Here is a 27125-nt window from a genome sequence, read left to right on the forward strand (position 1 = left end):
GTAAAAATTATTTCAGTGTCTATTGAAATGTTGATAAAGGCTGTTATATTTGCAACTTGTTATTTAAATAGTGCAAAGTTACTTACCCCTGATGCAATAAAACTGACATGAGCCAAGACTTCTAAAAGAAAGGAAAGAGCCACAATTTGAGCAGGACATTGCAGAGATACTGATTTGAATTATAAATGTACACTAACAAAGATTTTCACATAGATCACATAGGATTTTCACCATATGCTAACCTGACACTGACAAACAAAATTTCCCACCCAGACTGTAACACCTTATTTTCTTTATTGCTTAACTCAACAATTCTGTAGCAAATCATGAAAATCAGAAAATCTTTTTTGAAGGATAACTTTCTGTGAAAAGTGACTGTAAGCTCTGAAGTCCACTCAGAGACAGTATCACAGTGCAAAACTGTTCACCACCCCTTAATATTTACAGCAGCACTTTATAAGAATGCAGCCCATTTAAGAAACATCTTCACTACGCATAAAGTAAATTACAAGTTTAACAGATCTGGGAAGAACAGGAAAATCTGATGCTGGGAAACATGCAGCTCATTTATACAACAAAACAAAATTAAACAACTATAAAAATCGGGTACAGACCTTCAAAGAAACAGTCTCATCAGTTTCTATTTACATTCTACTTCTCTACAGAAGCTACAAATTCATATAATGCAACTCTTCTGTCACTGAAAATTTACTCCCAACTAATCCTCCTGTCTTAAATGAAACAAGCTATGACATCTTATCAATGAGTATATTGGGATTAGCTGGCACTCATGCATATAAGCAAACAGGAGAGAAGAGTACAGAAGCTTCGCTTCTTTGCTTCACATGAATTTGGCAACCAGAAAGTTTGTTAAAAAAAACTTAGCAAAAGAAATAATATCTGGCAGTTACCAAGGCCCATTTAGCATCATCTTCCCAACTAAACAGCATCTCAGTATTGTGATCATAATTTCTTTTGTTTCCCTTTCTTCTGATTCATCTGACGTTTTTAAAACAATAAAGTTGAAAATATTGTCCTTCTGAGGAGGAGAGGAATTTAAAAATAGTCACTGTTTTCTTTGTACTATTTGCCTTATAAGAAAAAAACATTTTATCAAAGACTTCTACAGCACTTCTGCCAGTTCATCTATCACACAGCATCTCAAAGATATACCCCACATCATATTTGGAAAACTTACAAAGCACTGCTTCAGACTATTTTATCTTTTGGTTTTTTGACCAAGCCAAATCTTGGGTTTTCCACTAACTAACTGATTTTATCAACTCACTGCTCATTACTTTGTCTCTGAGCAATATTTGCAGATTATGATCAGAATGGTTTTTAACTAGAAACTTAATCCAGCAAGAGGACCATTATCTAAAAGCCAACAAACTGTAAATATCAACTATTTCTGCATCAAGTAACCAATGTCCTAAACCACACTATTAATAGCCACAGCCATCTGTCTGATTTACCCCTTCTCATTACTTTAACTTGTCTGTCTCCAAGAACACAATCTTGCCATGTTGTGCCTGCTTTCACCACCTTGCCTCTTGCCTCAGAAAAGCAGCAGCAAGGGCTGGGGGGGAAACTACCATCCAGGACACCCTGCTCCCTCCTCCTCCCCCCCCCCCCCCCCCCCGGGACAGTTAATGTTACTAAATCTGACCTCCATAACACAACTCAAGTGTTTATCTATAATTTCTATCATGTTCCTTTTATTACAGTTGTTTGCTATAATTTAACCACATTTTTACTCCATTTCATTAACTCTTTCCCTATCATTAAGAATGATAGGGAATACTTTAAGGAATACTTACAAGGAATACTTTAAAAAAGTTGTGGAAAGACAAGCACATGGTATCCACAAATCCCCCCTAATTTCTCTGTAAACTCTTTCAAATGAAACTTTACCCAAGAAAAATTATTTTAACATAACTCTATCAGGTTCTACTACTCCAAGCTAGTCTACTACTCTTAAGAACTGGTTATCAATTAGAAGAAATTAAAACTTCAGTAGTGAAGAGGGCAAGAGCTAGAAAATTCTTTAGCAGGATACAGGGCAACTGTACACGCAGTTACATAGCACAGCAGTTTGTTGCAATTTAGAACATTTGTCAACCATGAAGAAATGCCAAAGTCTGCAAATCAGCATTTTTGCCAGAAAAATGTTTGTCGAAAGCAAAACTTTCCACAGCAACATATGCATTGCTTGCAAAGACAAAATTTGTAGTGAAAACAAAGCCCATACACACACATATGCCTTCCAAGCTCATCCTTCCCAGAAGCAGCAGAGCTGAGAAGCTTTGTCACTTGCTGCAATGATGATGCACAAGGGCAGTGCTCAGCTCTGCCAGGGTGACCATCGATCTCTGCCAGAGGTGGTAAATGGCCAATTAAGAGAGAAATAACATCAGCAACGGAGAATCACCTCCAACCAGTCCGAAGGTGTATAGTTAAGCCAAGACACCAATGTGGAAGGCATTTTAAAGCCTGTTTGCCTCAATTGAAAATATGAATTCCAGTGCCCTGCACATGCATTTGATCAAACTCTTGGCTATTTTGAGAAGGGCTTGTCCAGTACATAATGACAACTGCGGAATGCCTCACAAACACAGTGCAGAAAAAAGCAGAATGAAAAAGAATTGAAGTTAAAGCTTTTGCAGAACGGGAAACCCTTTATAGGAAAATAAACAGTAATGCTATAAAACAAATTTTGTGAATACTAAAATAAGGACTAATAATGTTAGTATTTATTCTAATTAATTACTTCACATGGCATTATGAAAGTTTATTCTTAAGATCATTTTTCAATCTGCAGATGTCAAAGTACAACAGAAAGCAAGCACTGAAAGTGAAACATATAATTAGCAGATAAGTACCTAGGGAAAACCCTGTATGACTCTGTTTTCATTTCGATTTGAAACATACAGCTTATTAATGCTACTTGCATAGATTAAATACTGAAGTCCTCCTTTCACCCTGAATGAGGAAGATTACCTAATGGAGGCAACAGTAATTCTAAAAGATTACAGAAAATCATTAGAAAGTCACAATAAACATGGATATTTGCCAAGGAAAGAAAAATATAGGCACTTGATAGGAAGACAATCCTTGGAATGGCAACACTGGACCAGTAACTAAGAACAGAGTAAGCTGCTTAGCCTGCCAACTCATGCATGTTAAAAACTCAGGTTTGTGTCCCCTGAACAAGCATCAGGTAACACAACAGAAAGGTATTCTACCGGAATTGGGCGCTTAATTCCACAAATTTAATACAAAGAAAACAAAAGCAAAAAGAGAAACAAGCCCAGAGGGGATAATAAGGAAGACAGGAAATCACTGTGGGACTGACTGACAAGGTGCTTTTTGGACAGAGGGTACAACTTAACTAACCAACAACTACAGAGCAAGAGTCAAACACAGTAAAACCGTGGCATAAAGCACTTGATGTATTTAAGTATTATGGCAGGTAAGAAACTGGAAATAAAAAAATTCTACTTCTAAGAAACAAGTGGAATTGCAGATAAAATATATAACACAAAGATGACCAAAAGAAGTCCTCTGCCACAGAGCACCCCAAGAAAGCATTTAAATTTACACTGGCTGGAAGACCAGTAAAGTACTGTATCTCTATCTCAAGAGAGAAAAACTGCTCGACCTCCAAATTTCCATTATTCTGTTAAACACTTCCAAATATATAGGCCAATGAAAGGCTCCAGAAGGATCACAGAACCAGCTTTTAATTAACGCTGCTCATCCTTCAGCAGCACATGTACAATTTCCAAAAGCCATCCTGTAGCTGCTGAACCTCTAACACAAACCTCTCACACAGATGAAAGAACATTCAACTGCAAATGGTCACAGCCTGCTGTCTATAGAGACTGCCAAGAATTTTGCACCTTTCCAAACATGACTCCACAGCAGATAAATGCTGTTACAGCTTGTGGCAATGCCAACCACAGCTAATTATAACTTTATTGAGATGTTTTGGCAAGACACAAAGACATTCAACAAATTAACTTGTAATTGGGTTATATTCTCAGTTTTGCCACTGACAATGCATTACTTCAGCAAACAGTTTAAATACTCTTCTTTCCTTCTGTCTCATCTATAACACTGATCAAGCTTTTGAGGGATACTTGGAGGAGATGGAATAGCATTCAAGCCTCTATTGACAGGCATTATAATATGGGTGTTAGCCCTAACACAGTGCCAGAATTTCTTAGGTTCTCTAGAAGAGGTTTTTTTTTTTCTCCAAAGCAGTTTTTGAGACATCATCTATGGCAAAACTGTCAAGATATTTATGAGACCCCACTGGATATGTGACACATTATGCTCTTATAAACAACTAAGCTTTCTATATTATTTTTAACATGGTATGTACTGGATGTAAGGAACAGAAACATGATTCAGTTGCGAATAAACTTTTCATTGACTCACTTAAACTAAAATAAAAATTACTCTCTTGTCCTTATGACCACTTTTTCTAAATTCCTACAAGTGAACCCTCAGAGATGAATGTCACATCTGCCACTCAGATCGACTGTTTGATGGTACCATAGAAAGCACAATTAAAAAGATCACTTCCTTAGTAATTGAAAAAAAACCAAAATAACAATCCATCAAACCAAAAACAGAGGAGCCACATTGCTAATCTCAATATTCTCTTGACAAAGACAGAGCTTTCAAAGAAAAACATGGAAAGAAGAGAGATGGACAGAAATCAAGAGACAAAGGAGACCTATCAAGGAAGCTGAATAGACACTTTCCAGTCTCAAACACGGCCAACTGAGAACTGCTGATAATGTGGACAGAGTAAGGTTTACAACAGATTTTCTTGTTAAGAAAGCCGAAGAGGAAGAACAAGGAAGGTTGCATTATCAACTGTTATTACAGTTGATGTAACGCGCCCATCACTGAAATATCTGACAGTAGTGGCTCTAGGCCAGCAGTTCCCTAGTTCTTTAATCACAAGATCACTATCAGCCCTTCAATACACTAATGACCGTATCAGCCCCACAGCTTTTCAACTGAAAACACTACGCAGGGTGTCCCGTAATACCAAAGGAGCAGCAGCCAGTCCCTCAGGCCTTCCCCTGGGGGCCGAGGGCCCAGAGGGGCTGCGAGCCAACTCCGGGTGCCAGGGGCAGCCGCCTGCCGCGACGGAGCAAGGGCACAAGAGGGGGGCACAAGTCGCCGGGGGCAATTTTTAACAGTGGGTTACGAAACCGGTGACAAGCTTAGGCGGCCGGCCTTGGAGGGGTACCCGGAAAACTCCGGCGAGGCGGCCAGAGCCGTGCGGCGGGCGGGGGCCGCTCCCCTCAGGGCCGGCCGCCATGTCACGCCCCTCCGCCCGCCGGCGGCGAGGGGGCAGCCGCTCTTCGAGAGGGAGGGAAATGGCCCGCGGAGGAGCCGGGCGGCCGCTCCCTCACGGGGGAAGGGGCACGGGGGAAGCCGGGAGAGAGGGTAGGGCGGTCGTTCCCCTCCGGCTGCGCAGGGCCGGGGTCCCGGCCCTGCGCAGCCGGAGGGGAACGACCGCCCGAGCGGGGAGGGTGGTGGATGGAGGTCGCGGGTGTTACCTGCAGCTCCGCCCGCTCCGCCTCCCACTCTGCGCGCTCCGCCTCGAAACGGCCCCACTCGTGCTGAAGGAAATGCAGGATGCCCGGCACGCTGTACTGAGCCCGGGACGCCGACACCGGTGCGGCAGCTCCGGAGCCTGCGACTACTCCGCCACCTCCTCCTCCTGCTGCCGCTGCAGCGGCCGCTGCTGCCGCCGCCGCCTCTCCCGGCTCCAGTCCCGGCCCGCCCGCCGGCGGAGGCAGAAGCAAGGCGTTATTGTTGTTGTTGTTGCTGAAGAAAACCCCGGGCCCTGCTTGCTCGTCCATGGCCGGGCCGGGTCTGCCGCGCTCCCCGTCGCTGCCTCCCCCTCCTCCGCGAGCCGCCGCCCGCACCCAGCCGCGTCCCGGCAGCAGCAACAACCTGGGCGCGTCCCGCCCGCCGTCACCGCCTGACAGCCGCCCCCGCCGGCGGCTACGGTACCCCGGCAGGGACAATTCCAGAGAGCGATTAGCCCCGGCCCTCCCCCTCTTCTCATAGCATTCTGGGAAATGTAGTTCTGCTAAGGAGGGGCGGGAAGGTTTCCGCGTTCGCTTTTTTGTCCTCCGCCCTGCAATTATTTCGAGGAATGAGGTTGCAGCGAGCGAACCTCATCACCAGGATATGCCATCCTGGGGTGGAGACCGACAGGCCGTAGCAGGGCGCAGCTGGAAACGCAGCCCTGGCCTGAGACTGCAGCGGGGGACAGGGAGACCGCGGGGGGAAGGCCCCGACTGCCGCCCCGCAGAGCCGCGGCGGGAGGGAGAGGGAAGCTCACGGCAGCGACGGGAGCAGAGATCAATCTAATCCCCACCTCCGAGCAGTCTTTGTCACGCTCGCAGCCCATCGTGGGGACATAAAACGGGCGGGGGTCTCGCAGCTGTTCCACTAACTCTGACCGAGCTCTGCCCTCACCCCCGGGCTCTTACGCTTCGGCCCCGTTCTCAGCACTACCCAGCCTCAAAGCAACGAAAACCATAAATCCATCTCAGGGCCACAGGTGTTGCTCAAAAATCCTCGGCAGTGCTCAGGAGAGCAAACTGACATTTTTCAGGAATTACCATGTGACCTCTTCTGGAAGCAAGGGAAAACCAAGTACTGGCAGAGCGACCGCAAAGCGCCAGGCTGAGGGCACAAGCTGGCAGCAGCGCTGCTTTCCCCCCCAAAGAGAGGAAGACAAAGGCAGCCTTGCTCCCCATGCTGCATACACACCAACACCACTGCTTGCTGCAGACTGACAAACACACCACCACCACCACCAGGCTTGACAGCGGGGCTAAGTGCTAGCTGAGTGTGGAAGATGTGTGGCCACGGAGGCCGCTGGAGGTGCTGAGGAGGAGGGATGCCCCCCTGCCCCGCTCCGTGCCCTGGGGGCACCGGGAGCGCCCTGCTCCTCACTGGAGCGGCGCTTCCTGCTTCCTCCTAGCTGTTCCGAAATGGTACTCGCCTGCTTTGTAACCCAGCTTTAAGAGATAAGAGCTGCAGCTTCTGGATAACCTCTTCTTGCTTTTAAAGAGGAAAAGACAACTAGGGAAGCTTAGAGGGGAACAGGAGCAAAGGTACAGAAAGAAGAGGGACCATGCCCTGGGAGACCTCGGCAGGGAACCGGGGTAGAACAAGGCTCATCCCGAAAGGAAGGAAACAGAGAGAGGAAAGACATTAGGGGGAACAGCACAAAGAAGCTTCATGAAAAAGCACATTAAAACGCCATTGACAAAGATTAGAGGGAGGGTGACAAAGAACAATAAGCACCACGGGCATTTTGAGTTATTTTGTTTTTTTTTTAATCAAATGAAATTTGATGCCAAAATATGTCAAAAAACATGGTTATACCTTTAGTATCAAGTGCAAGCAAAGAAGCAAATGAGGACTAGAAACTGAGGAAAGATGTGTACAAGTGAAAGCGGAGCATGTTGTATACAGAAACAGTATACGCAGAGAAACCTCTCCCTTCTCTACCCCTCTACAATTATCTGGTGCCATTTTCCCTTCTGCTCTTTTCTGGTTTTCTACAGACTTCTAAGTCATCCTTGATTGCTATACTTCCCTCCCCTTCTCTGAGTTTTCAGACATCTTGTAAACTAGATTCTAAACAAAACATAAAAGTGCTGAGATAAAAATGTAAATAAAACCTGATCATAGACAAAAATTTCCCAACAAATATATGTCATTAATTACTATACTTGGGGGAAAGGTAATCTAGAAGAGGCTATGATTTTCTTAGCTTTACTTGCAAAACCTGTGCTCAATTTTGATCCCAAATGTTAAACAGGTTCAGAACAACATCTGAGCAAAATAGCTTTGTAGTGCTGGTAACTCTTATTAGAATGTGATAATGTTTTCATCAGTTCAACTCCCACTCCACATACACAGATGAAAATTAGTGAAATTACTTTCTCATTTACAACATACTGGTTTTTACTTCTGCATGTATCTGTTACTCCTGTAGGACAATGGAACAAAGTCTTTATGAAAGTAACATTAGAAACTTTAGAGTATGTACCATTTGTTGTGTCTTCACTTTAGTACTAAAATATTCACTGTGAAATAAAAGCATTTTTGATTTTATGTTACATATTCTGCACACAAAATACAACAGGGCAAGAGAGCATTTTGCATAGGTTCTCAAAGGATTGGATTATATAAGGTTTTACAGAGAGAGACCAGGCTAGTGACTTTGCAAAAATAATCTACAAGTACTTCAACTAACTACTAATCACATTAAATTCTATTTACTATCCCTTTGTTTTATTTGGGTTAAAGTAAAAGCTTCTGAAATGCAGAGTTTTTACAGAGTACCCAGAAAAAAATATCAGAGATGAAACTGAACAGACCTAGCTGTGGCTTCTTGTTATGTGGGTCTATAGGGCGAGTTGTATAGAAAGATCCCTATAGAAGGCCATAATTCAACAGTAGTGTCAAAAAATTCACGTAAGTCAGCTTTGTACAGACAAGAAGATACATGGTTGTGCACTTCTGGCTATAGGAAGGATGAGGTTTGGCAGCAGAGTCACTGGCTCTGCCCTCTAAAGGCAGCAAAGCACTTGAGCTCTGAGCTCCAAAACCTGCAGATCAAACTCAGAAGTGAGGGGAGCCATGTGCTCTTCGAAAAAGAAAAGCCTGGCAGAGGAAGTAAAAACTGGAAGAGCCTGGCTCTCACTTGTCTTCTGCTTCCTTAGTCAGGAAGCAGAAACTTTACCTAGGACTACTGTTACATCCAGTGATACTAAAATCTTGCAGTAGGGTTAAACACTGAGGAGTCTGAACACAGAGAGGAGCACTTCAGCCAGGTTCTGGTACAACAGGAAGACTGCTATACATACCACACCTTTCAAGAGCCAAAGTCTACACCTACAAAACCACAGCAGGCAGTTCTCTTTAGAAATTCAATTTCCAATGCAATCTTTAACATATATCTTAGAAGAGATAGGGGATTAGATTCTTTGCATATTTTATTAATTTTCCAGCATGGAAATGGACCTGAAAAAATACACACCACATAAATAAGGACAACTTATTAAGACAGCATGCTTGATCCTTTACCTTGAGAAGGGCTGAATTATCTTCAGTTGTGTTGGGGTTTTTTTTCATGCAAGCTGAAATGATCTACAAGGTCTGACAATCCTCTTTCCAACTTTGTTTTTAAAAAGACAAAGTGCATAATTCTATGCTTGAAACTCTCCATGATACACGGTAAACACTGCATAACAGTTTCCCAGTTTCCCTCCATCCCCGCTGTGGTAGTGTTTGCACAACGGCAGGATAATCACCAGGTTTCAAAAGCCACTCAAAGCTTTGGGGTAGCTTTTAAAAATAAATAAAACTATTTAGCCAGATACCTAGTAGGGTGGGTTGTTGGCTTTTGTTTTGGTTTGGTTTTTTTGATGGGTAATTTATAACACAAACTCATAAATACCATCACATTCAGTTTCCTAAAAATCTATACAAATACAAGTAAGATCACTTCCCTTGTAATGCATGGATTTCAAGTAATTGCACAAAGCTCTATTAGCCTTTCACATACAAATTACACAAAATTACAGACATAAATGCAGTAACACATCAGGAATAATGTAACGCTTCTGACTATTGAATGGTCCAAAAATAATAAAAGTAATTCAAAAAAAGCTAGTTTTCAGTTTAATTGTTGGGGTGGAATGTACTGTGGGTGGTGGTTGCCTAGCAGCTGCTTTTGCTTTGCTGGCCTGACTTGCTCGGACTGCAGTTTCTAGACGTGTTTTTAATTCAGGAGCAGCTCCCATTACTGTCTTGAAAGCATGTGGGTAAAGTGGACCAATGTGCATCAGATTCTGAAGTGCAAATTCATGAAGATCCTTGGAAGCTGTAGATGCGGAAGCAAACGCATTTTCATTCAGTAAATAGGAAATCAGAGTGGGAACGAGAAGGGCAAGCAACTGCACTCCTAAAAGTGAAAGGAAAGAAACCTAAATGTAATAACCATATCCAAGAAGAAAACAACAGAGAATTGATCTTATCAGTTGCTAGAGTAATAAGGGTAATTTTGCTTCCAGAACTGACAATAAACACTGTAATAAAAAATTATCAAATAAAAAAACAAATGAAACGCAGACGGTTTCCTGTCTTCTGGTCACTCAAGTCTTTCTTACCAGGATTGCGTTTCAAGCTTCTATTATTATTGTTCAGCACACTTATTTTGTTCCTGGCAACTTCCTTAGAGATGCCTTTGCACAATCGCATTGCAGATCATTGCTAAAAGATCATAAGATGTGGAGTGCCTATCATATTAAAAGGATTTCAAATCACTTTCAAGCAAACAGAAACATTACTCAATGGAGTCTGAGTATCAGGCTCCCAAATAAGCATAAAAGAACCACAGTAAGTGTGCAAGTGTTCATGAAGAAGTCTGCTATGTTACTCCATCCTGGAAGATTCCAATCCAAAAATTAGCACCACAGCTATTCTTGGGCAAGCACAACTTAAAGAGGTCACAGCCCAAAATGGCATAGGGATCAAAAGTGTTGATCTTTAGAACAGAAAAGCAACTGAACTTAAGCAACAGGGTTAGTTTTTGTTATAAAGCAAGGATACAAGGATGTCTTTGAAATATGTAACGTGTTAATCATAATTTTTTTATCTCAAAGAAGTTAAACTTTAGTGGTAACTCATTTATCTAAAATTGTGTAGGTTATCAGAGTACTAATGATTTTAACCTAAGGTTTTAACTAAATTCATACTCATGGAGTGACTGTCTCCAGCCAACATTAGTAAAAAAACAGATGTTTTGTTTCCTCCTTCACTTCAGTTACTCTCTCATTTAAAATATATTTCAAACAACTGTGCCAGAAGCAGAATGGGGCTCAATTACATTTAGTGTTTTATCATCAATGGAGAGAAATACCAACAAGGGACTACGTTTGGAAAAAAACCCACAAACATAAACAAAAAAGAGTAGTATTTTTACAAGGAACGTTACAAATATTGAAAGCCAAATGTCTGGCAGGGGAAATCTTTAGAAAATGCATTGTTTCAAGTAGAGAATAACTTAACTGAAAGATAATCCATAAATACTTTATACTATCTACTGAAGCAAACAGAAGACCCCATCTGCATCAAGATATTCTCATCAGTACCATTCAATTTCTTTAGCTTTTTTAGATAAATTCTTGTTGAGCTGGCAGAAGCAAACAGATAAAAAGTGATGAGTCTGCTAAAACAAATAAAAGTTAACAATAGAAAAAAGTAAACTTGAACAGTACAAACTACTCATTTCCAAGAAGAACAAAAAACATAACTCACGACTGCATTTCATGATCAGGATTTTTTTCCTGCAATCAGCAGGAATACAAAGGCTACAGCATATCACATTGTTTGTGCTATGAGTCCATGTATGCAGATTTCTGCTATTGAAATTACACATTTTGCACAGACCTGGTTTATTAGTGACTATCACCAAATTCCCACCTGCAAATTTCTAATGCCCCACATTCTATATTAGCATTACACAGTTCTCTAGAAAAACTAAATACTTACTATTCTGCTCTTCACCAAGGGCAACCAATGTTTCAAGGACTTTAATTCCTTCCTGAACTGCTAAAAGCTCCAGGTTGTTATTTGGGCGGCTTCTTTCCACAGCTTTCAACTTCTCAACCACGATAGGAGCCAATGAATGAATATATGGAGTTGACAGGGCACGATTGGTGTGTTGGAACACAGAAAGCAGAAGCTGGTAACATTTGGCTTGAACCTAATCAAATCAAGATAAATACATTGTCCTGAAAGTTATTTGCTAACTGAGGGAATTCTAATAAACTCCCTTATCTATGTATATGAAATACATGGGGTGCTGAAAAGAAAGAAGACTAAAGGGGAGGAAAACATACTGAATAAGAGGAAAGCAGCAACATAGCCCATCTGCTAAAATAATACCAGCCCAATTTTCAATAAAAGGAAGGCCAGTTAAAAAGAACATGCAGGTGCTAAATAGCAACTTAGAATATGAACTTAGAGAAATACGAACTTAGAGAAAATAAAGGACTAATTAATGTCTTATGTGTCAGTCACACCTCATACTGAGGTGGAAATTGCTGTGTTGCAGTTTGTGCCCATTGTCCCTCATCCTATCACAGGTCTCCACTGAAAAGAGACTGTCCCCTCCTTCTTGACATGCAGATTTTTACAAACATTAGTAAGATACCCTATCAGTCTTCTCCAGACTAAGCAGCCCCAGATCTCTCAGCCTTTCCTCGTAAGACAGATAATGTTCCAGAACTACATCTTTAATGCTCAGAACTACCAGCACTAATTGTAAATGTATCTGCAAAATCATGAAATGCTATTCCAATCTCAGAAGGGTTAAATAGCCCATAAAAATAACTCAGATGAGATTCAAATGATCTTATTACTCTAACATGAGCCAAGGGTGTAGCCAAGTGGCAGGTCTGTCCTTCCTTCTCATTCTCCATCTCATATTGGTAGTAGCACAGGCGTGTAACAAGAGATCCATGCAGTAAGCTCATAGAACCCTCTGCTTGTGGTCCTTCTATTTTCTGTACCCCCCTAATCACTCACTGATTATCTTGCTTAGATGAACTTATGAATGCATTTTATTTGGGTGCACAGAAATCCTTCTCCAAAATCTCAAACAATAACCCAGAATTGTTGAGAAAGTAAAGCCCTACAACAAATGAGAGGATAAAACATTGCATGTGCTTTCAAAACTGCACTTGGGTCTCAACAGAGGAGTTTCTGAGCACATCCCGAACAGAAACATTCTAGAGGAAGTAGTACTGAGCACAATGATCTGTGAAGAGATCTGGAGATGACCAGAAACAGATACATAAACAAACATACTGAATAAAAATTATAGATAATTAAAACTAAGCGTAAGAATATACAAGTTATGCAGCTTGGGTCAATGTTAATTCACTAGTATATAGCTGGAAATTTTCTATACAAGTGAATTTTTAGGGCCTGCAGTAATAACACCTCTCAGAATACTGTTTCTGCTCTAACAGAGCTTGCCAGTAGAATATTTTATCTAATGCTATAATCAACATAATCTTTGACCAGTATCGACAAATTATTCCTCTATCTCTCTACACAACTACAAGTAATGCCCTTCCCTTTCTGTCTACATTCTTTAAAACTTTATTCCTTATTACAGACTAATAGCCTTCAAAATATGGGGTAAAAGTCTCTCTTCTTCCATGCACACATAATTCATATAAGAGTTTTATGGCAGATGGCTCCTGACAGCAGAATTTCATTCAAGTTTTTTATTCCCTCTACATAATATAAATCTATTGACTATTCTGCATCCACGGAGGTCTACAAAAGCTCCTGTGAGGTAAAATCTCTTCAAAAAGTCTAAGGCACTTTGAAGTAAGTAAAACTTCCCCATTAGCACTGAGAGAAAAAAGACTCAACCAAGTTCCTTTGTTGGGGCAAAATAAAATTGATTTCACCAGCTTTCTGGTCCACGATACCTTTCAGGCTTTTGCAGGCGGTAATGTTTTAAAAAATACTTCTGTGTTTCTTACAAGGCAGCAGTATTTTCTTTAGAAGAGACTTTTTTGTAGTAGGTTCAATACTTTCAGTACAATCAAACTTAGGCTTTTGTAACAAACGTGTCTAGTTACAGACCTCAACGAGTGCTTTATATTTTAAAAAAACTAGAATGAATACACAAGTATTACAGAGTCTATGTTCTGCACATCATCCAGGAGACAATCTGGCTGCTGTCATAGCATGCTCTTGTCAATTACAAAAGCAGTGGTAAGTTCCAGCTCACTGGCAGCATTCCAGCAGGGTGGTGGGTAAAGATGTTCTTCTCACCCTGTTCATGTGCACATACTGAGCTGTGAAACAGCAGGATATAAAAGTTTTTGCCTACTGCAACGGATATTTCTATTCACACACCAAAATTTTAAGTAGCTTTCCACCCAAAGTCAGGCTTCAGAACTAACAGAAAGTGTCCCTGCCCGCGTAGGGTGGCTGGATCTTGGCGATCTTTAAGGTCCATTACAAATCAAACCATTCTATGATTCTATGACTTTTATGTCCATTACATCAGTTCTGATGCAGAGTATTACGTCTAAACAGGATTTTAAATGCCTCACTGAGACCCTAAACACATCAGCATTTTATGGCCATGAAGATGACCAAAGGGCTGGATCACCTCTTCTATGAAGACAGTCTGAAAGAGTTGTGGTTGTTCAGACTGGAGAAGAGAAGGCTCCAGGGAGATCTTACAGAGGCCTCCTAGTACCTGAAGAGGGCCTCCAAGAAAACTGGAGTGGAACTTTTTACTAGAGTGTGTAGCAATAGGAAAGAGGTAATGGTTTTAATCTGAAAGAGGGGAGATTTAGATCGGATATTAGGAAGAAATTATCTACTGTAAGGGTGGTGAAACACTGGACAAGGCTGTTCAGGGAAGCTGTGGCTGCCTCATCCCTGGAAGTGTTCAAGTACAGATTAGATGGCACTTTGAGCAACCTGGTCTAGTGGGAGGTGTCTCTGCCCATGCAGGGGGGGTGGAATTAGGTAATCTTCCAGGTCCCTTCCAACCCGAGCCATTCCATGATTCTCTGATATGATTCTATGACTACATTTTGGCACTCAAACCAAGTTTTGAATGGACATTTAAAATATGCACAAGATTTGCACCAATGTAAAAGTTATCACAACTGTGGGCTGCAGTTTTATCTACAAAAAAGTCCTTTAGTTTGTATTATAAAAGATCAGCATTACTGTAGAAATGTCACCACTCTCTGGTACCTAGCCTTTTCAATTGCTAATATTTTACATATCAAGTTTTTTCTTTTTTGTTTTAAAAAGCTACAAGTCACATGCAATAAAAACACAAGGCATGAACACATTATTTAGAAACACTTAATTTGTGTTATTTTGCATAGTAAAAAGTTTCTATAACGCATTGTTGAAAAGTCTAGTTATTTTGACAAGCAGTGTCTGTCTCTGAAGTAAAGGCATCACAAAACATTCAGGAAACACAGTAAATATATCATTTTTTCTCAGCTATGCATCATTCACATTCCTATAACATGATCTTACCCAAGGATCACAGGAATTTAATGCACTTTTAAATCTGTTCATACATCCATTTTGTAAACACTGCACTCCAATTATTTCAGTGCTTGCTGACCAAAGGAAGAGAGCAATAGCTGTAAGTATGCTTACTTCATCAAGAACAGGCTTAGAGGCTTCTGAAACAAGAAAAACAAATATGCTGCTAGCTTACTCCATAAAGGGTTTAGAATTTATTTAGTAAAAGCCAGTGAATACAGATAAACTCACAAAGAGGAAATAAATGTTCTTGAAATTATTGCAGTTTTATACAAATACACATCTACTTACTATAGAAGCCCTTTTCCAATACTGACTGACTGACAAAAAGCTGAGCAACTCTATTCTAGTAGTTGTTTTTAACAGAAGTAATTCAAGCTTTCTGAAACAAATATAAAGGAAAAAACATCATCCACACTTTCTCAGACCAAGTAATTTTTTTTATTTCTCTCTGTAAACAAAGAGAAAAAATGTATTATTTAAATCTTTTCTCATTTAAAATACACTTTGCCTTTTTTTTTTTTTTTTTTTAAATCTGTACCAAAGTAAGAATCTGATATCCAGTGTGACAACCACTTTTACTCAACACGAGGTTTCGGGTAACAGACTAGCTAATCTGATAGGTACCTGTCACCACTAAAACCAGCCCTATTTTAACATTTCCTGCTTTTTGTTAATGTAACATGTCTTTGCCATTGTCATCCTGTTTTCTTTATACAAGCTCTGTCTTCACAGATCACATTCATCAATTTTCATTAACAAGAAAAAAAAATATAATTACTAGTAAACATATATACTAAATGTGCTGTTCTGCTGGGTTTTTTGGCCAGATTGGTTCTGCTTTCCCTTGAGAAGCACGAAGAACAGGAGATATAAAATTAGCAAAAAAAGAAAAACAACATCACTACCCTTAACAGCTGCCTGTTTGTCACTTGACTGGCTTTGCCATGATGTGAAAGCTCATTTCAAAAAACTACTTCAAGTATTTAATGTTTTATTTATTTTTTACTTTACATTTTGTTTAGATTTTATTCAATTATGAGACTTGAAATCATGTGCAGTAGACCTTATGCGTGTGATGTGTCCCACTCCACAGAAGACTAGAAAGGAAAACATACACTCTTGCAAGGAATCAAGAAGGATTTCCTGAAGTCTAAAAAAAAAAGCCTAAAGCCAGTCATATTTCTAGAAAGAAGGACTGCAAAATCTTTACAGTGACAAAAGGCTGAAAGACAAGAGCTGATGTGACAAATCAAATTAGAAGTTTGACTTGGTTAACACAAATCTACTGATACTTTCCCTTCAGACATTGTCAGGATTGTTTACAATAACCTACTCACTCTCCACCTCTCACACGAGTAACTTGATTCAAGTCTCTCTTCAAACTCTGCAAATGGCTGCTTTGGGATGTAAAGGGGATGTTTTCTGGCTGAACTACCATTATGCAAGTGAAAAATCTTTGCCTGTCTTTTGAGAGTAGTTTGAGTAGTTTTTGAGTAGTAGTTTGCAGATCTCTAAAGAGACACAGTGAACACTCTGCTGGTGGATAACAGATTTTTTTGGCAGGGGTGGGATTTTTTTCTCACCACTGAAAGCTCATAATAATGTGAATATCCAACACTAGTATGAGCCTTGCCACAATTACTCCTTGCTGTCTCCACACTCATTGACTTCAACACTCACTGTAATTAGGACTGTATGAATAGTGTCAGCAAATATGTAAAAGATACACTGTCATTTTTCTTGAGGTTTCATTCAAGGTATCTAGTGCATGTACAATTACTGTACTGAACAATTACAGTTTCAGTAAAGAGGTTAGTTTCTCTACAAACAATGTTTTTGCAACTAAAATTATCTTTCCCTTAAATTACCAGGTATTCTGTGGGAAGAGGAAAGGAGAGGTATAAAGGATACTTTGCTCAGGCCTTGCTAATATGTCTAGATTTGCCAGTAGCCACAAAAAATTAAGGCATGGTCCAGGAAGTGAATTCTTGGAACTCCTTTAGATTTTATTTGCAATGCATTCAGCACAGGTCAGAAAGGTAGACTGACACCAGAAGTTGGTTTTTAAAGCTCCAGTAACAAGCCACTAGCTGAAACTATGAAGACCTATGAAGGCTTGTGGAAAACCTAAAGCATGAAATAGTCACATCACAATGGGATTAAAAACAGGAAGTCCAGCACAGAAAAATACCATAGGGAAAGGCTCTGAGAGAGGGTGGGCTGGGAAGATGAATTGCAAAATGCAAAATTTTTAACAGGAGGTTATGATCAATATTGACAAAGGAAACAGACTAACAAGGAGAAACCTCGGATGGGAACTCCCAGGATGTAACTGTTTCCTTAAAGCCAATGTTGTGCCTGTCTCCAACACAACTTAAGTAACTCTTCATTAGTTATGCTTGGTGCACTCAAGGCTTTCTCCCACTTCAATTTTACAGGCAATTTCATCCCCATTTTTAATACCCAACACTCAGACATGAAGAATTTATAGAGAGATACAATACTTACCTTTTCTATATTGCAAAACAGTTCTTTGACTCTCCTGCTCTGGGAAACCACTTACCAGGTTGAGAATATTCCAAGATGGATGCCAGAGTGCTGCGGATAAGACCTGTCCACTGTTTCTGAGTTCCATCTGTCTTGACTGTTGGAAGAGTAACAATACTTTTTATCCCTTGAAGGGCTGCACTGACTGGAGGTGGGACCTGATTATCTGATGATTTTACTGCTGTTTCCTTCAATACTTTTGTAATCAGAAACAAGATAGTAGGTAAGACTGTCATACAACCTAAGATAAAATAAAAAAGACAATTTTCTGGAGTTAATTATTCAAAAGAGTGTGGTAAATAGCCTCTTTTAGTTTTCCTAATTTGGATATATATGGCTAAGAGACAAAGGCATCAAGATAAACTGCAATTCAGTTAACAAGTAATACATGCCATTCAGTATTTTATCACCAAATTCATTCATCAGTGCTACTAAAGTGTATCATAACATATCACACAAGCCAGCACTTGAAATATTGTTGTCAAGTCATGAATTGTGATTCAAGCTATTAAAGGTTTCCTCTACATGGTATGTGATGCATGATATGCATCGTATTGAACACAACCAGATTGTTAACTATGTTCAAACAGCATCTGCATATTGCTAGGGCCTACAAAGTAATCAAGAGGTCTGGAAACAGGCATACACACCAAGTTAAGGCACTTTTCAAGGAAGCTGGTGTGTGGCACAAGCCCCAGGAGCAAAGTAAAGAAGTTATCTGGGTATCTGGCATCCTGGGCAAAAGCTGTAGCCATCTGGCTACTTTATAAAGGCAAACTGATCCTCCTCCTACTGCACTGCTTTTCTAAGAAATCAACTCCCATCTAGATGATTTGTGCAGCTAGTCCTGCAGATGCAAGTTAGGCATATTCAAGAAATATTGGTCAACTAACACATGACCTGACTTTAGACAGATCAAAACTTTGTTAGAAGGAATTTCAGTAATGCATGTAGGTTTCAAGGTCCTGTAGGACTGAAACAAGAATGCTGTTGGGTTTAGACATGTAATATCTATGTGGTCACTTCAGATAGTAAAGTCTGTTTCTGTATCTTTTCAATGCCTCATTTTTCCCTTATCTGTGGAAACACAAATCCTGCCACTTTCCTACTTCTGGGAATTCTGTGGCGATTAATACATGGAGTAATAAAGACTGGAAGGGACTGCTGGAGGTCATCTAGTCCAGCCCCCTTTTTCAAAGCAGCAGTTCTTCTAGATAAGACTGCCCAGGATCTTGTCCAATGGAGACTGCTCATGTTTTAAAGAAAGAAATAAAAACCCCCATTCAGTCAGAGACAGTGATGAATTTTCTTTGATGACACCTTCCCTCACATCTAGAGGCTCAATTAACACAAATTTGTGTGCATGTACTATCACCTCCTCCCTACAGCTATGAGCTAGCTACATATTTTGGATGAGAGAGAAAAAAAAACCCACTAGCAGTCAGTCTCTGTAGACTGAGTTTCTGAGCTACTTTCACTGGCCAACTGGAGCCATCCCTTTACTGCAGTCAACACAAAAGTAGTACTATTACTCTTTCTGCCCACCCCATGCTGTCCCCCCTAAAAAAGGGGAGAAAGAAAAAAGAACCAGGAATCAAATAAAGGCAGTGTAGGAGTCCACATCAGCTCAACGTCTTTTTTAAAGAACTGTAGGACACAAACTGTCTGAAGACAGTCCATTTTGTATCCCAAGCATGACTTTTTCCAGATATATTATTTACCATGCATCTCATCAAGACATCAGCCTCTAAAATCTCTTATCTACATCAGTGTAGAAACTTCCCAGAGATCCACAAGACAGCTCTTAAGCAATTTGTTCTCTAAAAAGCAAAACTCAAAGAACACAGCTCTCCATGCAATGGTGTCCTTTACCCCTGAATTCCACTCAGTGCAATTACCCTAGTTCACACACATCCTTTGTGACAGTCTCCCTGGGCAGAAGAAAGCTCCATTTAGTTTAGAGTCACATTTGGGATGACTGACAGCCAATGGCTGCAAAATCAAGTGTATCACAGCTGAACTGTGCTGTTTCTTTCCTCAGTAGGATTTTTTTTTTTTTCATCCAGCTGCTACTTTTCATGAACTTCACAGGAATTTAATGATCTTTGAGATGTCTGTGTTCTTTTACAATATGATTAAAATTGTCCAAGAAGTCGCAAAATCATGAATAAAGGGGGGGGGGGAAAGCACAATCAAATCACAGTAACATAGATTTCATTTCCTCAGCAAACTTGCAGCACACATGCAAACTTAAAATCAAATTATTTCCTTTATGTTCCTCACTGGAAAAGCCTGAATTCTTAATAGAACCTAATATAATTAGAACGTAAACATAATTTTCAATAGATGACCCTTAAAGTATCCTGTGAAAATATATTCTTTTTGCTTTTGGAATCATAGGCTAACTATGCTTTCCCTACAGTAGCCACTCTTAGGTATTTTCTAACATTACCTTACCTGCTGGAGAACACAGAGATGGCAGGTCAGAGAGTATAGTGACAGTGGCAGCCACAAGACGAGCACTTTCCTCAGAGAGGTGGGATTTGGCAGCAATGTGACTTGGAGAATCTGACACCTTTGAACTCAGATGAGGCATGTGCCGTACAAGAATAAACATGAGCAATTCCATGGCTGCAAAGACTAGAGATTTTCCAGGCACAAGACCTCCACTCTCACCTCCCTCTCCTAAAGTAAGAGGACTTTCTTTTTCTTCAGTATCATCTTCATCTGAAAGAAAGAAAAAAAAGTCTGAGGAAACAGTTACAAAGATTACACAAAACACTATAAAAAGTTAAAAATTAAGGTTGCTTCACAGTAAGATACAAACAAGGCTCATGTGAAACTGTTTTAGTTAGAATGACTTAAAGGGGTTTAAAAATCCTTTAGAGGTATTGTGATTCCAACAATGCTTGAAAATCCATCTTGAACTAGAAAAAAAAGTAGTAATACTTACACAAAACACAAATGCAGGAATTATTTTGCTTCTTTAAAACTGATTATAAAATTAACAGTGATTACTGTCAAATAGTCATTACAACATTTTATGTAATTTAATGGCTATTAAAAATCTGACAAAATCTTAGTTCAGCCTAAACTGATTATGAAATAAGAGAACAGAAAAGCATTGTAGGATTCTATGTCTGAGTTCACTATTTCAGTGCATTCAGTTCAAAAAGTCTCTCTTTTGAATGGCAGCTTGGCCAGCTGCAGTCTTTCCTTCTCCCCTTAAACAGCAAGAGCTTCAGTAAATCAGAGCTGGCCTGAATTACTCCTATGGAGCTCCTATGAATTTAAATGATTGCTTGTGTTATCACATTTGCTGATTTGAAAAACGCAACTTACGGGGCCTACAGTTTACAATGTGATTAATTCACATGCAGGAACAGAGCTCACATTTTTATCTCTGCTGGTTCATCAAGTTCCAGGAAAATCCTCTCTCTGTTTTTATGTGGAAAACAGACAAAAGGTAACAGGTTGGGGGTTTTTCTCAATGGTATATTGTGCCAGACTAAGATGGTAATTTTTCTTAGCAAAAGAATATTCCTTGGGTTTTGCTTCACGTCTTCCAGGTAAAAGAACACAAGGCAGACCTAACCTTACCAGATATCAATGAACTATTTGACAGGTTGCCACTAGGAAACTAATTTCTCTGGCAAAGATGGATACAGTACAGCCAACGTGAATTTTTAAAAGAAATGGTAAAGGAATGATTGAACAGGGAAATGCTCTGTAAGAGAAAGAGATTACTGTAAGTACCTTAAAAAGTAGATTTTAGACTGATGCTAATGCCCTTATCAAGGATACTCTTACGTAAAGTGGAAACAAACTTGACAAAATATGTTCATGGAAAACCTAAGCAAAACATCAGAAGCTCAAATACCATACCAAAAGAAGCAGGATATAAGAAAGAATTAATTTCACTAAACTCAATAAAGACAAAGTAGAGAACAGGATTTTAGTGTATCAACTTCAAGAATCTGAAAAAAAAATTAAATTGAAAGGGACCTCCATTAATATCCCAGTCCAATCTGATGTTCAAAACAGACCCAAGTTGGAAGATAGAGTAGGCTGTTCAGGACTGGTCCAGTTTTTAATTTCTCCAAGCATTAAGATGCCACAACATGCTTGGGAATCTGTTTTACTGCTTCACCACTCCCTCAGTTACCAGTTTTTAACTTGTATCCCATCTGGATTTCCATTGCCGCCACTTGCCATCTCCACTGGACTTCCTTCAGTTTATCAACCTCTCTCTTATTCAAGGCGAGGTGGAAGGGCAAAGAATACTGGATACTGCTCCTGATGCATCTTCACAAGCTCAAGTTGAAAGTAAAATCATCTCCCTTGATGTACTTTCTGGTCATGCATTTCTAATGCAGCCCAATGACAGAGCCTTCAGCACTGCACAGGCACACAAAAGATCCACATTCAACTTGTTATGCAGCAACTCTGTCACTGTCAGCCCCCCAACCTATACCAATGTACAAGGTTATTCCATCCCAAATGCACATCTGTCTTTGATGAACCTCAGCAAGTTCTCCATTGAAGCTTAAGAGTCCCCCACGAGGCAGCACTGTCCTCTAGTGTATCCATCACGTGCACACTTTGGTATCACAATCTTGAGCACCACAACTTTTCAAAGGTGACTGCAGCAGCCTTAGCATGTCATCCATCAGTCAGCTCCCTCAGATGCATCCCATCTGGTCCCAGAGTATGTCCAGCTTTTCAGTTAAGCAGTCTCTATCTAACCTGATGCTCATCTACTGTGGGTAGCATTTCTGTTCCCTAAACTTGCTCACTAGACACAGAGACACAGGATGACTAAGCAAAGAAGGTAACAGCCCCTCAATTTACCTGATGTGTTTTTTTCCTTAGATAACCCAATCAATTGAGCAGCAGGTTCAGATTTCCTTGCTGCCATCTGCAGTATCTACAAAAGCCCTTCTTGAAACACTTAACATCCATCACCAGTTTCAGCTCCAGCCAAACCATCACTTTCCTAACTTCACTCCTCAATACCTAAGCAAATGTCTTCAGTAGTTTTCTAAGGCATTTTGCCCCTACTTCCACCATTTGTACACTTTCTTGTCATATCTGAGCTCAGTCAAAAGTTTCTGTTCAGCCAAGTCAGTCTCCTGCCATGCTCGTTTGGCATCCTGCACTTTTGGATGAGCTGTTTTTTTATCAAAGCTGAGCAATCTCTATTTCCACTGCCCTTCTGAGAAGCTTACTGCAAGATCTTACCTGCGAGCTCCCCGCACAAGCCCAAGTCTGCATAGCCAGCCCCAAGCTTCTGCTCTGCTGCTTGCTTTCTTTCCCTCCCTCAGGATCACTATGTCATGGCCACAGCTACCACTAACCTTTGTAACCATTTCTTCTGTATTAGTGAGAAGATCCACTGAGTTCCTCCCTTATCTGGATTGTCCAGCACCCGTATCCAGATGTGCTGCCTTTCCAGCACATCTGTATGGTAGAAGTCTCTCATGATATTTCCATAGCTTGTGACTGCAAGGCTTCTTTGAGCTGGTTGAATATGGCTTCACACACCTTCTCTTCTTCACTAGAAAGTCTGGTAAAAGAAGAGTTCCTTACTAGTATTATTCTCTGCTTCCTCTTAGTGGTATCAGTCCCAAGTTGTCAAAGAGGGACATCTAGCCCAGATACCTACTCTGCCTGATTGTGTCTCTTCCCCTTTTTGCCAGATCCCTATAGTGTTCTCCAACTACATATCTTGAGATAAAACCTATAGCTGCTGTAAGTAAAAATCTGGCAGCCTTCATCCTTGTGACAGTCCCATTCTCCACAGCTGTATTCCAGCACACATGGGGCTTGGGGTCCTGCACCTGCAGGATCTCTGTGAAGAACATGGCATTCTCCCATCTGCCTCATACCACAGAATCTGCTCACCTTCCCATCTCACATGTGAGACTAATGTCACCTCCAGCTCTGTCTGCACAAACAAGTACCTGGATGACAGTCACATCAGGGCTTTCATCTGAATGTCCAGCCAGACACTTATGCCTCTGATGTGCCAGAGACGCTGTTCATCAGCGAGCAGATTGTGTCTTGCTGTTTGGTCACAGCCATCAATATGCTAACTTCAGCAGTCTTGTACAATCTTGAGAAGCACTTATGAGCTGCATAAGTATGACTTTCCATGCCAACTGCTTTGCTTCTGTTCACACACCCTGTTCCCAGAGCTCCTGGCTGCTGACACACCCTGAATGGCAGTGAAGTAAGCACCCAGATGCAAGTCTTCTCCACTTCCTGGCAAGATCTCCTGGGCAGGCAACTTTCCACACTGGTTCCAGTGGCAGTTTGCTCACCTCATGAACCCTGGCTGTGCCAAGGACATGCCACAAGACCTTACAGTGGGGACTAAACCACTAAACTTCAGAAAAAAATGTAAATGAAATGTAGGAGGCAGTCAACAAAGAAATATTAAGGAAGCTGAGCAAGGTATTAGTAAGACTTAAGTGATATGTTTGCTATAATTTTCACCACTCATATTTAAGAAAAATTAATAAAAAGCAGCACATGAAAAGAGTAATTGCTACAGTGATCAGAGAAGAAAAACTACATCTTACAAGCATTAACAAATCAGCAGGTATGATTATGACTACATCAGAGTATCTGTGGAATACACAGCACTTCCTGCCTCAGTATAACCATTTTAACGCATAACCACTTCAACGTATTTGAGTGCCATTCCCAATATGAAAACCTGATCCTGATTTATTCTGCAAAGCAAACCGTGTTTTCAAAAATCTTACTTAGGGTGTTCCTTTTTTCCTGCAAATAATCTTGAGCAGCTCTTACTATCTGCTGGACAACTCCTGTAACCAGTAGCTGGACTGAAGGAGGATCCCAGGTCAAGAGGAGTCGGTGAAGCACACTCAAGAGTTCAACACCAAGGAGCTACAGTAAAATAAAATTAGTATTAAAAAAAAAATAAATCATCAAGACTTAACAGTTCCTAACTATTATGTCACTTGCTTATCACAAAGCAAATACTTTCTTATGGAAAAATAATTACAGCTTTTGTAATTATTACAGATGAAAGACCAAGACCTAGGAAATAATGATTGTTACAACAGGCTCCTACAGTACCTGATCCTCTGCAATATGGATCCTGGCACAAGGAGAATCCAATAAAGTATGAAGTGCTTGTAGGCAAGATGTAACATGCTCAACAGGCTCTTCAGGTCGTGGGGAACACAGAAACTGTATACTAACACCTGAAAAGAACAATAATTGAAAAGAATGTTCACATCATAAAAATCAAGCTTTTTTAAAAAAATCTTTATAAATAAAGCAGGTTCTTAACATCTTCAGAAATATAAATGTTTTTTTCTCAATTTTTCCTTTAAAGGAAAAGAAAAAAATGTATGTATTAGAAATAGCAGAACTGCATTAGTTTTCTCTTCTGCATAACATCTTCCTCAAAACTTGGCAGTAAAAATAATAAAAAGTGACACCAAGGAACTCAGTTTAGTGAATAGAAATTCACACTTTGTTTTAAAGATCTGAAGTTGGACTTCCGAATCCTTCAACTGTAAACTGAGTTCTACTTTGTTGAGCTCTTTAAATGTAAAAATAAAAAATAATTGAGATGAAGTTAAGCCTCAAAAATTATGCGATATTCATATGGCATTTAACCCTGGTTTTAAATATGTCTACCTCAGCAAACTGCCGGCATTTCTCAGAGTAAGTGATCACATCCACCTCTTAAAGCTGTTATGCAATAAAGGGAAACAGTCAGTGCTACTCACAGATGAAAAACAGATGCAAAAGGTACTGCATGTGATTCGTCAAATTTCAGTCTCTACTGAACTGTGGTTTTATGAGGCTGTGTATTTTAATAACCTCACAAGTTCTGTCTGATGCACAACATTTCATACTGTCTGAATTATAGTACAGCATAAAACAGTTCCTACACATTTTATTCAATTACGTAAATAAAGCAATTACATAAATAAAAATCACAACATCACACCAACAAATATTCTGTCAAAGATTTAAAGAACACAGGAGGCAGAGGGATATGGAGAGAAGGGGACAAGAGGGGACTTGTTACATTTTAAACTTCCAAGATTTCAAGCAAAATATTTTTTCTTATTCCTATACCATTTCCTATCATAATGTGCTGGTACTGAACTCTACACTGGTAACTCTTACCCAAAATTAAGTGCATTCGATCTTTGTTTAGCTCTGGCAAAGATTTAGTGGAAGGTGGAGTTCCAGGTGTCTGATTTAACATAATGGAAGTAGAATGTTTCTGTGAATTGGGCATGGCTGCAGCAGTCTCTTCTGTTGACTCTGAAGCATGAAATCCTGTACTGTTCAGCCAAAGTGCCACTGCATGTAGAATGGGAGCCCAGGAGTTCCGGTAATGCAGTCTCGCTGTATCAATTGTTTCTGGAGTGTAAAATGCTCCCCCTGTTAAATCAGCAAAGAAAAGGTAAATTCTGAAATTCTCTGCTAATAATAGGCAAAAAGCACACACTATAACATTAATTTACTCCAAGTGTAGTTGATCATATACATACTCAGATGTAGTCCTTGTTAGTGACAGTGTATCCAAATACAACGTCTCATAAATAAGTGCAACAGCCATGATGGAACAATAAGCAGAGAGCAAGAAAGGCAGGCAAAGTTCTCAGATCTTGCAGCATTTTTCATATAGAACACTCATTCTCAACTCAGTAAAACACTAAGTCCTGTCTAATCTCAAGGGCTATCTTTTTCTTACAGTAAACATCCTTTATGTGTTTGATATCAAAGTACTCTTAATGCTACAAAGACATAGTTTTAACAATCCTTGTAATTCAGATAAAGAATATCTTCTTTCAGGTTGAAGGAAATAACTACACTCAAACTTAAATTCATATTACAGACAGACAGAAATTTATCATTTGCATAAAAACTCATGACTGCCAAATGATTTATAAAATAATTTTGAAGCCTCAGCTAAGGGTTTCTTTGTTTTTCACAACAACACAAAAAGATAATCTAGTGCTTACCATCTGGTGGAAGCTGGGTAGCAAATTCAGATGGTAAAGTTAAAAGAGCATAATCTTTCAGTGCTGCTAACCAGAGACGGCTCAGTGCAGGCAGCTCAGGTTGTACAAGTGTTATCAAACTGTCTGGTGGCAACTCATCTACAGCACCAAAGTCATCCTCATCCTCCTCTGTACTCTTTAAAACACGTTTTGGTTTGGACTCTGCTTCTTTCTTAATTTTCATGGCAACAACATAGACCTAGAAGAAAAAGCAATATAGAAGTACATGCTGTGAGATCCTAAGAACAAGAAGAGTGGCAGCCTTTTCCTTATTAAAGTAACAGATTTCATGCACAGATGACTGACCAGAAAACGACTGCAGAAAAGATATTTGCAGTAGAATTACATTTTATT

General features: G+C 40.0%; 2 protein-coding genes across 7 annotated transcripts in view; both read right to left on the reverse strand.

Moving 5' to 3' along the window:
* Nucleotides 1-6018, reverse strand: part of STRN (striatin) — a 58709-nt gene extending 52691 nt beyond the window's left edge. For 3 of the 5 annotated variants that reach the window (XM_030447021.1, XM_030447019.1, XM_030447018.1), the window contains exon 1: nucleotides 5583-5993. In XM_030447021.1, coding sequence (XP_030302881.1) covers nucleotides 5583-5888 — 306 coding nt within the window. In that variant the 5' untranslated portion in view covers nucleotides 5889-5993. Of the gene's footprint in view, nucleotides 1-5582 lie in introns of all 5 variants that reach the window. The other 2 variants (XM_030447022.1, XM_030447020.1) reach the window with 2 other exon arrangements.
* A 1980-nt stretch (nucleotides 6019-7998) lies between these two features.
* HEATR5B (HEAT repeat containing 5B) overlaps nucleotides 7999-27125 on the reverse strand; it is a 56106-nt gene continuing 36979 nt past the window's right edge. For both annotated transcript variants that reach the window (XM_030447017.1, XM_030447016.1), the window contains exons 28-36: nucleotides 26733-26970; nucleotides 25888-26148; nucleotides 24820-24947; nucleotides 24483-24627; nucleotides 20170-20439; nucleotides 17729-17953; nucleotides 15151-15302; nucleotides 11611-11824; nucleotides 7999-10021 (exon numbers count right to left, since the gene is read on the reverse strand). In XM_030447017.1, the coding sequence (XP_030302877.1) occupies nucleotides 9717-10021; nucleotides 11611-11824; nucleotides 15151-15302; nucleotides 17729-17953; nucleotides 20170-20439; nucleotides 24483-24627; nucleotides 24820-24947; nucleotides 25888-26148; nucleotides 26733-26970 (1938 nt within the window). In that variant the 3' untranslated portion in view covers nucleotides 7999-9716. The remainder of the gene's footprint in view (nucleotides 10022-11610; nucleotides 11825-15150; nucleotides 15303-17728; nucleotides 17954-20169; nucleotides 20440-24482; nucleotides 24628-24819; nucleotides 24948-25887; nucleotides 26149-26732; nucleotides 26971-27125) is intronic.

The sequence above is a fragment of the Calypte anna genome, chromosome 3 (genome assembly GCF_003957555.1).
Source record: "Calypte anna isolate BGI_N300 chromosome 3, bCalAnn1_v1.p, whole genome shotgun sequence".
Taxonomy (NCBI): domain Eukaryota; kingdom Metazoa; phylum Chordata; class Aves; order Apodiformes; family Trochilidae; genus Calypte; species Calypte anna.